The 18,064-nt window shown below is 33.8% G+C and overlaps 1 protein-coding gene across 1 annotated transcript in view; it reads left to right on the top strand.

The window, feature by feature from the left end:
- Positions 1 to 123: 123 nt before the first annotated feature.
- LOC145268611 (large ribosomal subunit protein uL18-like) overlaps positions 124 to 18,064 on the top strand; it is a 22,415-nt gene continuing 4,474 nt past the window's right edge. Inside the window, exons 1-5 of the mRNA XM_080124067.1 lie at positions 124 to 271; positions 3,634 to 3,703; positions 9,386 to 9,501; positions 15,802 to 15,936; positions 17,272 to 17,474. Of these exons, the coding sequence (XP_079980193.1) occupies positions 269 to 271; positions 3,634 to 3,703; positions 9,386 to 9,501; positions 15,802 to 15,936; positions 17,272 to 17,474 (527 nt within the window). The 5' untranslated portion in view covers positions 124 to 268. The remainder of the gene's footprint in view (positions 272 to 3,633; positions 3,704 to 9,385; positions 9,502 to 15,801; positions 15,937 to 17,271; positions 17,475 to 18,064) is intronic.

Consider the following 18,064-nt stretch of genomic DNA (forward strand, 5'->3'; position numbering starts at 1 on the left):
TCATTCTGATTTGTCAAAAATACCAATAAAATCAAACAAATTAAAATTTTATTTTTGAACAAATAAATATTCTTATTTCAATATATAATATAATAAAAACACATACATTTAAATATTTTTTTAATTTGTAAAATAAATATTTTAATATACTTCCGGTCCGGTTCAGTTCCGGAAGTAAACCGCATGTCACTTCCTTTTTAGACTGTGTGTCATCCCCTAGCCGATGCTATCCAGAAGTCTCTGACTTTAAACGTGAAATTATCTCACAATGGTAAGTTATTTTTTGTTAATAAATGTGTATTTATTAAATTTAGGGTTTAATTTTTCACTAGAAGTTAAGTTTAATGGCCGATGGCTGATATTTAGATTATATTTTAGGTCGATGTAATTTTTATGAGCAGACTATTCATCTACGCACATGTTTGGTCCGATGTTTGTCTTTTCTTAAAATAATCCTTTTCCAGATTTTTTTATAAACATGTTTTAATTGGACGATTTTTTTTTTTTGTCGCATCTTTTTTTATGGTAGACAATTAAAAAAAAAAAAAAATTCAAATTTCAGTCTTATTTTTATTAATAAAACAAATATAACGAATGTATTTTATTTTGTCAATATATATCAATTTTGTGCTTTCATGTGGCGCCTAGTAATTTTCGAATCGTTTTAGTAGCACAAACGATTCGGAGAAGTTGTCAAAGATCAAATCGTAAATAAATGTTACCGAAGGCAAAATAAGTTTCTCTTTTACCTAGCGGGATACGTTCGGAGTGTTTTCATTTAATGAAAAATGTTTATTCTACTCGTAATGTTGAGCGATACACGAGCACAAAAAAAAAACATGGCCACGTAACAAACACATTGCTGCCAAAATGTTGATCGGTGAATTAAGTAAAACATCGCAAAATGAAGGCTTTAATATAAGAACTACTAAGAGTCAACAAATCCATTTTTAAAATGTTTTGAAGCAAAAACGACTACTTTATTTTCATGTTGAGGTATTAGTGCAGAGAATGATCCGGACGTAAATAATAACGTTATTTAAAAAGCCATTCTTAACATGAGGAGGGTGCTTTGTACCTCTGTACTTCAACCTTACAATTGAATAAAAAAAAAAAAATCCAAACTTTAAACTTGGAAATGCGATTTAAAAAAAAAAAAAAAAAAAAAAAAAAAATAGCGCGGATCAGTAAGAAGTGCATTAGCACCCATGTCGAAAATAGTAATATATCCAAAAATTACGAAAATTTATCGAGTATAAAACTACTACGACAGTTTATTCGCCGAAAATGGAGATGGCCTTTTTTTTTTTTTTTTTTTTTTTTTTTTCGGGCACCTGTCATCAGAATCCGAGGTTGGATAGATACTGGTACAGTTTAATCAAGACATTGAAAAATGAAAAGGTAAATTGGGTTTGTATTACTGTACACATAGATTCGAAAAAGTTGTCAAAAAAAACAAATATATAACAAATGTTATCAAAGGCAAGATAAGTTACTTTTCTACCAAACTGGATATATTTTTCGTGTTTTTATTCAATGTAACATGTTTATTCAGCTCGAAAACCATACAGTGTTTACCGATGTATTGGAAAATTCAAGATGGCGTCTGACTCTCTCTCTTTAACACGGTAAGTTTGGCAAAAGGTGTTATAAATAAAAAACCGGATAAAATATTGTTAAAAACTTGCTCAATATATGTTACCGTGACATAGGTTGACATATATTCGGCGGGTTTTTAATAGTATTTTGTCTAGTTTTTTATTTATAACACCTTTTCTCAAACTTACCGTGTTAAAGAGAGTCAGACGCCATCTTGAATTTTCGTTCTCCACGTTAAAAAACGACCCTGGTGTCTAACTCTGTCCCGTGGGGAGGCATAGTAAATAGGTACATCGGTAAACACTGCAGGTTTTTCGAGCTGAATAAACATGTTACATTGAATAAAAACACAAAAAATATATCCAGTTTGGTAGAAAAGTAACTTATCTTGCCTTTCATAACATTTATTTGTTATATATTTGTTTTTGACAACTTTTTCGAATCTATGTGTACAGTAATACAAACCCGGTAAATTTTTAGATTAGGTCCACCTCCACAATTTTCTTCTAAATGACGAGTTTTATAGGTTTTCAACTATGCTGAATACGGAAATCGCATTAAAATTTTGCAGAAGTAAGTAGTTATTGAGATATAAAGTTGCATTATGCATTATATTCTTTAGCGGCAATCTTTTTTGTGCATGTACGAGCGGAACAAAGATAGCCGCCAAAGAATACAATGCATAAGTACTTATTTCTGCAAAATTTCAATGCGATTTCCGTATTCAGCATAGTCGAAAACCTATAAAAGTAATTTAAAAGAAAATTGTGGGGGTGGACCTAATCTAAAAAGTTATACCGATCAAAAGTTAGCGATGTTTCGATTTTTGAGAAAAGCTGTTAAGATGGGGAGGGGGTGTCGGCGTTTTAGACCGAGTTATCTCCCCGTAGCGTGTTCTATTCTAAAAATCCAAACATGGTTACCTTCAGCAGCGCGCTGTTAAAAAGTGTTTTTCCGTTGTGTGAAAAAAAGTGAAATTATTTTTCGGGGAACTTCAGTCCAAAATGGATATGTACAATATAACTTTTCGATGTTTTCAGTTTTTTGTCTTTATCAAACTGTACAAGTACCGTTGGGTGTTTATTTCGAAAGCCTATTTCGTATGCCTTAGATACCGTGACATTATTTTTCGTAAAATTTTGCAGAAGGTCCATTCTTGGAGTGGGCATTTTCTTAGTTTTGATTCGAGCGAGACGACGCGAATGAAATAGATCAGATAGAGGAGGGTGGAAGGGAGTTAACAAAGTAACCCCCCCCCCTTTTTTTTTTTTTTAGACTGGAATAATTACCGTGAGTCGCAATATTGTTCTCCGAGATGGTCACAAAAAACGTATATAAATTGTGGAATTTCGAGGGGGGGTGCAATTTTCTAAAGATCCGCCAATAACAATATAAGTAAAAAAAAAAAGTACACGAAAACTTAAAATTGGTTTCACTATTCATAAATATATAAGACCACGTGTCATGTTTTTAGAAAGGTGTTATATGTAGCAAGTAAATGGGTTTGTTTTACTTCGAAAAAGTTGTCAACAAATATATTAGAAATGTTATGAAAGTCAAGATTACTTTTCTACATAAATGGATATGTTTTTAATGTAACATGTTTATTCAGCTCGTAAAACATACAATGTTTACCGACGTATTAGAAAATGTAAAATGGTGCCCGCGACTCTCTCGAACACGGTAAGTTTGGGAAAATGAGTTAAAAATAAAAAGCTATAGAAAATACTGTTAGAAACTCACTCATATATTCGGTGGGTTTCTAGTATGTAATGTTTTTTGCTTAAAACGACTTTTTATATATATATATATATATATATATATATATATATATATATATATATATATATCTCGCCGATGTAAAGTTTATTTTATCAAGCATAAAAATTTATCACTGATCCTAAGTTCGAACAAAAAAAAACGTAACATGGACTAAGTTGGAACACAAATTTATATCTCATAGCAAAAAGAAAAAACGTTTTTATTGGTTGTTTATATAACTCACTTTTTTTATTTTTTTATTTTTTATTTTAGGGGTTTGTGAAAGTTGTGAAAAATAAAGCTTACTTCAAGCGATTCCAAGTGAAGTTCAGGAGGAGGAGAGGTGAGTGACTTGTTTGAATAGACTTTTTATCTCCATTTCTATATTTTGATTGCGGAAATTTCCCTCTAGACTAAATTACCATAGGTTTGTGTGTGATGCGGTAGCTGTATCAGAATTTTTGTAGGAATTTTTGACACCCCTAACACGAAACTGCGAATAAAATATAAAAATCTAGTAATTTCTCTGTTAAAAGTGGGTTATTTATTTTTTTTATGGATTATACTTCCAAAATAAACTATAACAGTTGTTTTAAAAGTAATAGAAATTTTTTTTTTTTTTAAACAGTAATGAATTTTCCGAACTCAATATTTTTCAATTTTTAAACTTTAAAAATCTATCCAAATTTTTCTATTGATTCTATTTTTACGATATTTTCAGGGTCAATGTGAAATTTTATGTTCTTTCCAATAAACTAAATATAATATTTTAGACAAACTTTTTTTTTTTTTTTTAATTCATGCCCCCCCCCCCCCCTTGTGTAAGTGTCACACATTTTCAAGTTTCTCTTAAAAAGTAAATAATTAATTTATGTTGAATAGTTTTATATATCACAAATTGAAGAGAAAAGGTCAATAAATAATATATTCAAATTTAAAACAAAAATAAAGGAGTGTTTTTTAGAAATTTACCTGTAAAGTCCGAAGTTTAAAACCTTTTTTTTTTTAAAAAAAACACATTTTTTTTTTTTTTTTTTTTTTAAATAAAACCTTAGTCCTTGCTCCTTTAATTGAAAAAAAAAATTAGGGCTTGAATTACATTTTTCGAGGCGTTATAAGCTTGGAAAGATGGGGTGGAATTATTCACTATTTTCACAAAATTTCTGACACTGCTAGATGCGGTCAGCACCAACCCTATCCAGGGTTTAACCGACTTCCTCCAAAGGAAGAAGTTAAATGGTAGTATGAAATTCACAAGCGGTCCCCAGTCGCATGTATATCCCCCGTTAGGTTTTTGCAACTTTCTGCAGGGAGGTGTCGAGGTCCTCCTACATACAGCACCTGGTATTCCCAAAGTGGTCACCCATTTTAGTAATGACCAGGCTCAACATTGCTTAACTTTGGTGATCTGACGGGAACCGGTGTGTCAACGTGATTATATGCTGGACCAAATTACCATAGGTTTGCAATAATAGCTGCCACATTATAGTGTCTAAATTATTATTTACCGTTTATGTAACTTTATAACGCCGTTTTATATACATTCGTTATGATAAAATCATACATTACATCTTAGGAGAAACGTCATCATGGTCGCCAACCTCTTTAGAGGAAGTAGTTACTACTTTTCTCTCTAAATCTAAATTTCTCATACCACCACCAGTCAACACCAGGAACTAATATACACACTATACATATACCACCCTGTCTACCTTCGTAACTGGCTCATAAACTCCTACACAAACCATTACTTTTCCTGTTCCTCTTTACAAAAATAATTTCTTCCTCATTCAGTTCCAGCAATTCTCCTTGGCTGCGAGTTTTAAAAAATCTCTTATTCAGGAATACACATCTTAAACGCAAACACTAGACCTTAACAAACATGGCTGCTCTTTCTACAACCTGTAATCATTTTAACCTAAACCCCCCCTCCCTCCCTTCCCAATATAACACTTTGTTTACTATAATAATGTTTATTAGTTTTTTTCCTGCATAACAGAGCAAGCAACGATGGCAGCAAATATATGCAGATAGATAGGGAGAGGAGCGTCGTCGTCATAGTAACTGTCCTAAAGTTTTCCACTCATTTTACTTGGGTCGCAAAGTCATTCACACCTCCCGATATGTTTTAAAGGTGTTAAGGCCTGTAATATAAGTTCATCATGGCCAAGGCAACTGAAGTGTTTTTTCTTTACCTCCTTTTCCTCTTAGCATTCGAGCCTGGCGTAAATTTTTATTTTTGCGCTCGCAAGATGCTATTTTTGGGATTTTTTTTTTTTTTTTTTTTTTTTAATGGGGGGACTGCTTCATTTTTTTTCTGCACAGGTAATAACTAACGTTAAATGATTTTTTTTTTTTTTTTTTTTTTTTTTTACGCAAATAGGTCACAAAGCAAAATACAAATTGTAAAATGCTTGAACAATATTTCTTTCAAAAAGAAAAACATTTGTTAGGCAACACCGGTTAAGGGGTCCTGCTAGTAAAAAAAAAATATATGGTGGTTATTATAATAGTCGACAGATCAATTTTTTGTTCTTGTTCTAAGCAAAAGCAGCAGTACTTGCACTTAATTGTCATGTAGTAAATAGAAATATATAAAAAAAAAAAAAAAAATTACGAAAATTTGAGTAGAACTGCTATTGTTTCAGTAAAAAAAAAAAAAAATCTCTTGCTAAAAAGGCTGTTCATCGTTAAAATGTCGAAAAGGAAGATAAGCATGTCTCCTGTATTCGCAATCTTCAAGGTGTACATATCTAGAAAAATGCAGTTTCCCCCAATTTTCCATAAAAATTACATATTACTATTTTCGACGTGGCAATTCAATTTTTTTTGTTTTTTTAACCACATATTTAAAGATACTCTCTCTTGACAAACACCAAAGATGATTTAATTAATTCCAATTAATGTTTTGTCGATTTTTTTTTTTTTTTTTTTTTTTTTTTTTTTTTTTTTTTTTCAGTAATTAAGAAGTTCTAAAGGACATAATTCTATCTAGTTTACCAAGACTTGTTAAATGATTTTTTTCAACTACTTTATTTAATGTAAAATACGATATTGTAATTTTTTTTTAAACATTTGAATTATTGTGAGGAAAAAAAAAAAAACACTTAACTATTTTATTAACTCCCTTATAACAAGGAGTAAGATTCCAAATTGCCCAAACATCTATTATATATCTAAATGAATAAATACAAAAAAAATTCTATCCAAAAATGTTTTACATTTAATATATTAGGTACAAAGTCATCTAAAGTGAACAGATGGGGTTTGTTGGTCGTCTTTTATGAAAAATGGTTTCCATCTCAATGAGAATCTTTCACCACCATACCTCATATACTTTGAGATATCGAATTTGTAAGAGAATCCTGTTACGTATTCGCTTTGGCCAGTCTATAGAAATGTTCACATTTACGTTGTTTTACTGGTACAAAATATATGCACACACCGACAGAAGTTTTAAAAAAAAAAAAAAAAAAAAAAAAATCACAACACAGCTGATCTTTAAAAAAAAAAAAATATTCCTTTTATTTCACACGGACAAATCAGCTTTGCGGTGACAAAATGATTATTATTCTGCGTTTTGATGTCTCTGAAAGGCATGGTTGTGTCGGATGATGGGCGGTGAAGAAATGGTACTTATTTTATCATTTATGAGACATCTTCGTTAGAAGATGAAAGTTGTCCTGAATCAATCTCTCCTCCTCCTCCTCCCCCCAAACTTCACAGGATAGTTCTGCTCTAGTCTGATCAATTCTTCGATAACATTCTGTAATAGGTTCGAGAAGATCTTGGCAAAATCATTATACCTATGTTTAGCAGAATTATGGGCCTGTATTTGTCTAATTCCTCCTCCTCACATGCCTGACATGTTTGTTTGTTCAGCAATTTTATCATTCCCTTGGTGACAACTCGAAGTAGAACCCTCATCAACTCAAACCAATGGTTGAACATCCATCAGAAACGTGTGTGACAGCCTCAAATACAAATCGTAGAGTATACCAAACCAGCCAACTTCAACTCTGCTTAGACCAAGAAATTTGGCAGTTGGATGAATCTCTCAAAATTACTTGCAACTTGAATGTATCTCTCTGAATCACACTGTGTTGGAGTTGAGGGTGTTGTTGTTGAATACCGTTTTTTAATTACTTGATGCTCGCATTGCTTCACTAATTCTATGCTTACAGTATCCTCGCCAGAGTTAAATTATCGTCAACATGTTTCTTGAACATATCTAGTGAGATACATTCTAAAGGGTCAAGATCAGCAGCTTCTGTCAAATGAATCCAGCATTTTGCATTAGATACGGTCAAGAAACACGTTGATGGGAATTTAATTTTGGCGATTATACTGTAAGCAGAGAATTAGCAAAGCCATGCTCGTACCAATTAGAGCGAGGCTAAAGATGCTATCCAACAAAACCCTTAATTAACTCTTGCACAGCTGGACTTATTTGACGGAGAAGCTTCCGCTCTTGAGTTTGTGTGTGCCTCCTTGCCGGTTCTCCTGATTTTTTGTCTTCTGCCGTTTTTACAGCATGGAGATGAGATCATTGTCTCTCAGATTGGTATCTGATTTGACTGGCCAAAGGTTTTAGGAGCAATTCTTTGTCACATGGCCTTTCATGTTTCATCATCTGTACACCAACACGGCTGGAATTATGTTAAAGTAGGGTTTGCACAGGTTTTAAATATTTAATTTTGATTTTTGCCTTGAAAAGCCCTTATTTCTATTATCTTGAAAAATCCTTAAATTCTATATGTCCAGTAAAAAATTTGATTTGAAATATTAAAAATAAAATCAAAATACATATTAAATTTTTTATATATATATATATATATATATATATATATATTAACAAAAAGTACCCGTCGTTGACTGGGTTCAAAAACAGCCTATAGAAAATGGACTCTGATTTATGAAAGTATGATAGGTTATGAAAAGGAAGGGTTGTAAAGAGATAGCTTCAGATTTTGGGATATCAAAACCAAAACAAAATATGATGAAAGGGAAAATAAAATAGATAAACTGAAACATAATTATCAAAGTATACTTATGCAGATAGATATGAAAAGTCTTTATTAAAGTTTGTGCCTATTTCCATTCTATGGAGGCCAGACACTAACGCAGACCCCACAATTTTATTATACCATCCCTATTTAAGTTAAAACATACTTATCAAAATATTATGTACATCTATATCAAAAACACTTGTAAAGGTTTTTAAATTTTTTATTTCCATACTTTATGGACCAGGCATGACCCCCCCCCCCCCAAAAAAAAAAAAAAAAATTTTAATGAATCATCATTATGCCAGATCAAACATACCCATTCCTGTCTCGATATATCTTCTATCATTGTTATCCGTTTTCTATAATGGTCAACTGTGTAGGAGCCTATTTGTGACTAGACACACACACAGACGTTCAGCTTTATATATATATATATATATATATATATATATATATATATATATTATTGAATATAAAATTTAAAAAAAAACATCTGAAATTGCATCATAACTTCCGGTATTGTCGATACAAGGAGTTATGTCCCTTTATCAGGAAACTGCAGAAGATAATGAAAATTACTTTTCCTGTTGTCAATTACTAAGTTGTTTGGTGGATTATATCATTGTTTAAATATAAAATTTCGTTTTGAAAACTTAAATTTTGTTTGGAGAAGGCCTTGGAAAATGGACATTAAAAATTTATATGAACCCCGTCCAGGAATCTGGCATCGGCTGCAATAGGTTTTTGTCTTAAATACGGTTCTTGGTAGTCCTGTGAAAATGTCTTTTCATTGTTCTTTCCCAATACAGACTCTCGGTGGTGCTGTTGTGGGTCTTCTAACAGCCATCATTGTGAATTTAATGGATGATAACTAAGGAGCCTTGATCGTCTTAATTTTAAACGTCTGCTTAGTCATAAAATGGATTGTTCCATATTTGTTTATTAAAAGGTCCTAATAGATATGCTCAAGTTAATTTTCCTTTTTTTTTTTTTTTTTTTTTTTTTTTTTTTTCTAGAGGGAAAAACTGATTACTTCGCACGGAAACGTCTTGTGGTTCAAGAAAAAAACAAATATAACACCCCCAAATATCGCATGATTGTCCGTTTTACAAACAAGGACATCATTTGCCAGGTAAGACTTTTTTTTTTTTTTATATATATATTAGTGACTTGCGAGGGTGCCCGGGTGTTTTAAAGTGTGTTGAGTGAAAAAAAAAGTGGTGGTGGTGGCAGGCAGGCTTGAACCCGTACTGCAAAGGAGGAAAAGAAGATACCAAGTTAAATTGGTAATTAACTTTTGCCCGGGTGGAGGATACTGGCACAAAGACTGAATAAAAAGAGAGGGGTGGCATCGAGCTCGAAAACGTGGGATAATTAGTCTTTCTCGTTAACCATTCAATGAGTTGGAAGTTAACTTAAGGGTCATAGGAGTTGTCATGCACGCACAGAAATGAGCGTTACTTTTAAATCTGGCCAGAAGCTAGTTAAGCTTCCCGCTTTCTGCCATTTTATTTGCTTCCCCCCCATGAAAGCAAATTGGACACAAAAAAAAACAGAGGACACTCTGGGCAGTATCCAAATAAATAGAAATTGTCTTAGTATGAAGGGTTTCCTCTACAGTGACAAAGGACCAATTACATAACAGATACTACCCGGGCGAAGGCCAGGTGCTGGCGGTTGTGTTTGAATAGTTTTGCTTTATGTGAAAAAGGCAAACAAACACTGTAGACAACGATACGGTGGGAATTTTTTTAAAACTTGATAAAAAAAAAAAAAAAAAAAATACAATGTCCGTTTGCAAATCTGAGATATTACGATCTGGGAAGTTCCTGGAATCTAACCTATGTAAGAACCCTGATGCAAATGGCCTTTCGTGGACATACACAAACATTTGCACCCATTTTGCCCTTTATATAAAAGAAGATGCGATGGTTCCAATATTTTTTGTGATTCTTTATAAATGTAAATATTTTACTATAAAGTGATTTCCCTCCCCCCCCCCCCCCCCATGATCATGGTAAAAGGTGGTTAAAGGGCAGATTTTTTCTCAAATGTGAAAAATACACTCGTTAGATTTAATCTTTAGATTTCATTGAACTGGTATTTTAAAAATCTAATAAAAATTTATTTTATCATTACTGCCAGTAGTGAAGATTTGGTTTTTAAACAAAATTAAATTAAAAAAAAAAAACAAAAAAAAAAAAAACAAAGGAAGCGTTGTTGTTGTTGTTGTGTCCCCCCCCCCCCCCCCCCCCCGATTTCGGTATCCCAAAAAAGTTCTATTTTTCAATTCCGATTGATCGTCCCAACACTAATATATATTCAATAGTGATGAGATGATTCCAATATTTTTCCAGATTCCAATTCTTTATAAATCTCTAAATATTCAACTTTAGAGTTAGGCTTTTCCCTGATTACCACAAAAACATGTTAAACGTTGCAGATGTTTTCCTAAACATTTAGAAAGCGGTGGCTCATGGGTCAATCAACTCGCTGGACAAATGGACTTATCACGGCTGAAAAATAAATATTCTTATTAAAAAGAAGCTTTTGAAAAAAAATTTTAGTAAAAATGGGCGAACTACAGCTGCTTATGTCCACCAACGAGATGAGTATACCTCCCGTGTATCCCTGTTGCTGTTGGAGCGAATGCCTAACCTTGAATCAAATAATAATATAACAAAAACAAATCCCTCAAACCCCCAAATTGAAGTATTCATGAAATTACTCAACGAAATAAGAGAACTAATAGAAGACTTACAAAAACCATGAAACAAACCATCACAGAAAGTAAAGATTTTTTAAAGAATATAACCAAAATAAAACAAAGCCCCCAAACTAAGACTCTACCACAAAAACCTATTAAACTCCAAACAGCATCCATAGAAACAACCCCTACGACAAAAAATAAAAGATAAACAGACCCCAAATTAACCCCACAAGAACTCTACTAATAACAGCAAAATAAACAGATCCCGCTCAACCTCTAGATCAGGACCCCACCACCCACCGTGAACCCCATTCGCGATCTGAAGCTCGAAACTATGGAGGGTGACATAAACACCAACGGTCCAAAACCAGAAAAAGACAAACCCTGGCTTCAATGAAACAAAACCCAACTTTGAAGAAATATTACTCCTTATAAAAACTTTCTGCCCTGCTATAATTGCCCTACAAGAAACCCACCTAAAAGAAGATAATACAATATAAAACACTACTGCTCATATAACTACATAAACAAGAATTCAAACATAGATCATCACTACTTATAAACAAAAACATCCCACACAGTGAAATAAACCTAAAAACAAACATGCAATAACCGCAACATTCCATAAAACAATAACATTCTGTTCATTATACATCCCAACAAGTGAAAGAATAAAAGAAACTGAACTAAATGCCCTTATCCAACAACTACCAAAACCTAAACGGCCACAACAAAATATGGGGTGGTACAAGAAATGACAAACGTGAGATAATCGAAACACTACTTAACCAAAATCAATTATGCCTACTCAACACCAAAGAAAATACATACCTACACCCAGCAACAGGCACTCTCTCAGCTATTGATTTAGCAATTTACGACCCAACTCTATTTATGGACTACAACTGGAAAACATGATGATACATGCGGAAGCGACCACTACCCAATTATACTAGAAAACAAAAACCCAGAACCAGACGAATAACCTTCCCGTTGGAATTTAAAAAAGCAAACTGAAAAAATTCCAAAACTCCTGCAAATCTAGACTGATACCAGAAGCAAACACCCAGACTGAGGATCACATATATTTCAACTATACACTCCTTTCCATTGCAAAAGAAAACATACCAAAAAGTTCTCCCCCTACAAAAGTCAACAAACCATGGTATAACAAAGAATGCCAGGGAGCAGTGAGAATGCGACGTGACAAACTAAGAAAATTTAAAAAGAATCCAACTAAGGAAAACGTAGATCAATTTAAAAACAGCAGAGCAAAAGCAAGAAAAATCAAAGAAGCAAAAAGGAACACCTGGAAAAACTTTATCAAAAATAAATGAGAACACCAAAATCAAAAAGTATGGGAGATGGTTGGGAAAAACAATAAAAACCCAATCAAACACCTTACTTGCAATAACATAAAAATTACTAACAAAGAAAATATTGCAAACTGAACAATTTTCCATAAACTTCTCATCAAAAAATCAAAAAGGAACACCTGGAAAAACTTTTTATCAAAAATGAGAACACCAAAATAAAAAAGTATGGGTGATAGTAAGAAAAATATCTGGGAAAAACAATAAAGACCCAATCAAACACCTTACTTGCAATAACAAAAACGGAGAACATTATAACCAACCATTCAACAGAACAGAATTAAAGAGGCAATCCAAAAATCTCATGATACAGCAGTAGGCCCTGACGAAATCCACTACCAATTTCTAAAAAACTTACCAAAACCATCTCTCAACTACCTTCTACAAATATACAACATATGGATGAACAATAACATCCCCAAAAACTGGAAAGAAGCCATAGTAATTCCAATACCTAAACCAAAAAGAGACCATTCAGATCCAACAAATTACCGACCCATTGCCATCACCAGCTGCGTATGCAAGAACTTCGAAAGGATGGTCAATGAAAGACTAACATGGTATCTTGAAAGCAAAAACCTGATAACAGAATATCAATCAGGCTTCAGTAAAAATAGAAGCCCCATCGACCACCTAATCAGATTAGAAACATTCATAAGAGAAGCTTTTGCCAGAAAAGAACACCTAATAATCTTTTTCGGCCTAGAAAAAAGCATATGACACTACTTGGAACTTGGATTTAGGGGCAGAATGCCAGAATTCATTTGCAATCTCTTAAATAAGACTAGGCAACACACTCTCAGCCCTAAAAGAACAAGAAATGGGGTACCTCAGGGTAGCATCTTTTGCGTCACCCTTTTCAACATAAATATAAATAAAATCATTGAAAACATAAACCCTGGTACTAACTGTACCCTATACGTGGATGACTTGCTCATCTGCTACCGATCAAAATACATAACCACAGCTGAACGAAAACTGCAACCTTGTCTAAATAAAATAAACGAATGGGCCACAAAAAATGGTTTTATATTCTCAAAAGAAAAAACAAAATGCGTCCATTTCTGTAAACGAAAGAATTCACCATGATCCCATCCTAAAACTGGGTAACAATATCATCCCTGTCGTTGAACAACACACGTACTTGGGCGTAATATACGACAGGAAATTGACCTTCATACCTCACATAAAAAAAGCTAAAAACAAAATGTCACAAGGCCATTAGTCCTGACCCACACTGACTGGGGCGCTGACAAAACTACACTACTTAAACTATACCGTTTCTTAATTAGATCAAAGCTGGATTATGGATGTTTCATATATGGGGCAATCAGAGAATCATATATAAAAGAACTAAACACAATGCACCACCAAGGTTTAAGACTGGCTCTCAGAGCCTTCACCACTGGAAAGCCTATACACCGAGTCTAACGAACCTCCACTGACACTTAGACGGGGGAAACTAGCACTTCGATACTGCCTAAAACTTTCATCATGTCCATCAAACCCTGCAAACAATTGTTTTCCACCCACAACACACAAACTTCTTCAATGGGAGAGAAAATATTATTAAACCATACAGCCTACGTATAAAAGACCTTCTTACAGAAGCCCAAATAGATACCACAGAAATTCAGGTTTCCCTCAAACCAAAATATCAACCTTGGCTAATTAAACAGCTATCGGTAAATTTAAAACTCGATAATGTAACAAAATCTCCTAAATCCAACACACATCCCCTAACTTATACAAATAACTTCAATAATATATTAGAACAATATCAAAACTAGACACGCATCTACACAGATGCTTCAAAGAACTAAACAAAGCTGGAAGTGCAGCCATATCTAACAACATTATACTACAAAAACGTCTCCTCAATTTTTAGTGCTGAATCAACAGCCATAGACCTAGCTTTAGACATCATCCAAAAAACCAAGTCAAACGAATACTTAACATTATCTGATTCAATTTCGGTCTTAACGTCATTAAATAACAAAAACTTGAACAACCCCTTAATCATAAACCTCCTGGAAAGAATCACGCCCCTTTCCAAAAACACTGACGTCGTATTCTGTTGGATTCCCAGCCACATAGGACTCAAAGGCAACGAAAAAGCTGATACAGCAGCAAAAAAAATCTTTAAAAATGAATATCAGCAATACAAAAGTACCTCACACTGATTACAAACCCCTAATCAACAAATACATCACTTCCAGGTGGCAGGAGTCATGGAATGCCTGCAAGAATAACAAGCTCCAGCAGGTGAAGCCCAACCTCAAGAAAAGAACGGAGGGTGGGACCTCTGGCTGGGAAAAGACAAGAAGAGAAGAAACAATAATGACAAGACTTCAAATAGGACACACCAGGATCACTCACTCGTACCTGTTAAAAGGCGAAAAGGCCCCATTCTGTTTGTCATGTCATGAGCTTTACACGGTGAAACATATCCTGATCGACTGCGTGGATCTCCAGCAGATACAAATGAGGTACTACCGTGAAGGTAGTCTAAAAGATCTTTTTCACGGAGTGGACCCTGGCAATATCTTGAAATTCCTAAGAGAAACAACAGTATATAACAAAATCTAAAACCCTAATAAACAACAAACAAAATACAACCAAACAACCTTTCCAGCAAAATCAAATACCTAATAAACATCAAACAAGCAAAACAAAATAACCTCCTCAGCATTAAATGACCCACAAAGGTTGATATGCTGGTTAAATAACCCATCCATCGAAAACATAAAAATACATTTGTTATGGATGCTCTATTGATTTTAGTTTTAGTAGTTGATTAAAATCAATGAATATTTATTTTATTACCAACAATGGCAAATTTTGCTTAAAACAAATTTTTTTCTGCATATGTATTGAAAGTTCTTGCTGTGAATGTTGCAAACCAGCAACCTATTTTTATTATGTACAAAAATAGCTATAATGTATTAAGTATGACAATACAAAATTAAAATGGCATATTACAGAATATTGATTGATTAGAACCGTTTGCTGATTATTATATATACGGTTATTTCAAAATCTTGCGTTGTATCGTAAAATTGTGTACATGTTTTGATGCTAATATAGTTAAGATCAATGGAGAAAATATTTGTATTTATTTAGAATATACGTTCACTTTTTTTTTTTTTTTTTTTTTTTTTTTTTTTTTCTTTCTTTCCATGCATAATAAACAAACCTGTGTGTATTCTATCGTGCAAAGATTAACAAATATTTGGAGAAAAGGAAAGCCATCATTCTATTTCCACGAGATTTTATTTTAACTTTACTGATCGAGATGTTTTATATTTGTATTGGTGCAAACCATAATGTCTCCATTTTTCTCTTCCAGATAGCGTATGCCCGTATCGAGGGAGATGTGATCGTAGCTGCTGCTTATGCTCATGAACTTCCTAAATACGGCATCAAGGTCGGGCTGACAAACTACGCTGCCGCATACTGCACTGGACTTCTTCTCGCAAGAAGAGTAAGTGTTTTTTCTTTTCCCCCTTATTTTGGGGGTTCAATGAAAAGGGGGGGGGCGGTTGCATGTTTTTATTTTATTTTATTTTTTCTCAAAATTACTACTGCATGGATTGTGCTTCTTGGTTTAATGTTCTTCCTTTCGTTTCCAAAGGACGATCCAACTCACCTCTCCTCTTCTGCTGACTTCCTCCAGCTCCTATATTGAGAATCCCCCGTCGTCTATGACGTCAGAATAGTGTTTCCCAAACGTGACCAATTCACGTGGCTATGCACACGTTTTTCCAAACACACTTTTAACAACAAAAGAATTCTCAACATATAATTCTAACCTATTTTTTTTACAATATATTTTTAATTTGTATTGTTCATTCTTTAGCTGACATTTTTAATATTCAGTTTTCTAAAAGAATGAACAATCGATTCTTTTTACGATATAAACAATATCTAACTATTCTAACCGAATTTAACTAAATTCTAACATTCCAATTCTTAACCTTGCGTACAGGGTTCAAGTCTCGGCTTATCCTCATCTCATTTTCACCTTCTTATTTACAAGGAAAGGCTGTCCCCTTTCCTTGTATCATTTTCATTTTAAGAGGTTTCCTTATTTCTTTCTGTCTCAAATTACTACCCAATGGATTGTGCTTCTACCCATTCCCCCTCGTGTATTTTTTGCTGGAGCAAAAGATAGAATCTCATGACCGGCAGGAATTGTTACTCTATACTGATGATTGCTTAAGCATGAAACACGAGTGTCTGTAGGTGACAATAAATAATTACTTAATTATAATTATCAAGCCCCTTTCAGAATACTTAAGGATGGGCACTGTCTGTAACTAATGTGCAGTAAACTAGCTTTTATTCAATGTTCACGACTTGGGCTCTTTTGAACACTCTAGATTGTCTAATGCATTCGCTCAAATTTGGCGTTTAGTAGTTCTTCATTTCCATAATTGTTTAGTGGCTCTGATGTAGACACTCTGCAAATGGAATCTCATGACTGGTAGAAATTGTTGTCCTACACTGATGATTGCTTAAGCATGAAACACGAATGTCCAGATATGAATGATAATTTAATTATAAATGATGAAGTATTGAGTGTGCTGATAAACAGCCAATCGGAACAGTTTCTTGTCAATATACGCTTCCACCCTTCTGATCCCCCAGGAGAGGGTGGTATCATCACGGATCTTTCTGTAAATCAAGAATGTGGGTTCCATGCATTTTTGTAATTCAAAATGGCAGCATTTTCTGTCTCTGTGTAAAAACAAAACAAGAAAGCTTTCCTCCGTGAATTTGATTACGGAAAACTTATTTTTTGCTTTGTACGTTTCAGATCCTGAAGAAATTTAAGTTGGACACAATCTACGAAGGCTGCTTAGATGTTACTGGAGAAGAATACAACGTTGAAAACATTCGGGGTAAACCGCGAGCTTTCCGTGCTTTTCTTGATGTTGGTCTCAGCCGTACCACAACCGGAGCCCGTGTTTTTGGTGCCATGAAAGGAGCCGTTGATGGAGGAATGGAAGTACCACACAAGTAAGTCGGTTTTTAGTTTGATGTCCCCCACAAGAATTAATATTTGAGATGTTATCGGTGCAATTTCACCATCTTTGAAAAAGTGCGTTTCAGATGGGGAAAAAATTCTTACGTACTTAAGTGTCCTGCCAAAATTAGTATAAATTCAAAAAAATTACAAAAAATTGTCCAGTAAAAACGAATTTTCGAAGTAGCAATTTTACTATAAATTAACCCTTTAGATGCTTGGAATCAGTTGGAGATAATTGCTTTCAAGTCAGCCATTTTGCTTGTTCTCAATAATGCTATGCCCTTCTCTCTCTCTCTCTCTCTCTCTCTCTCTCTCTCTCTCTCTCTCTCTCTCTCTTCCCCCCCCCCATTCCAAAAATTAGCTCTAGAATGTCTTATACTGATTTCGACATGACACGTAAGTACATAATGCTTTTGTTCGAAAATACACGATTGGGTTGGATGATGTGCTGCAGAGTTCCACCATTTTGTCTAACAAAGAATTGTAGGGAGTTAGACGACAAACTTTATTAACGTTACATTTAAATTTATGCAGGTTAGTACAGTCAAGGAAACTGGAGAGAATTCCAGAATCTAGCAGT

This window comes from Euprymna scolopes, chromosome 44 (assembly GCF_053919585.1).
Source record: "Euprymna scolopes isolate OS-2025 chromosome 44, ASM5391958v1, whole genome shotgun sequence".
In the NCBI taxonomy this organism is placed as follows: Eukaryota; Metazoa; Mollusca; class Cephalopoda; order Sepiida; family Sepiolidae; genus Euprymna; species Euprymna scolopes.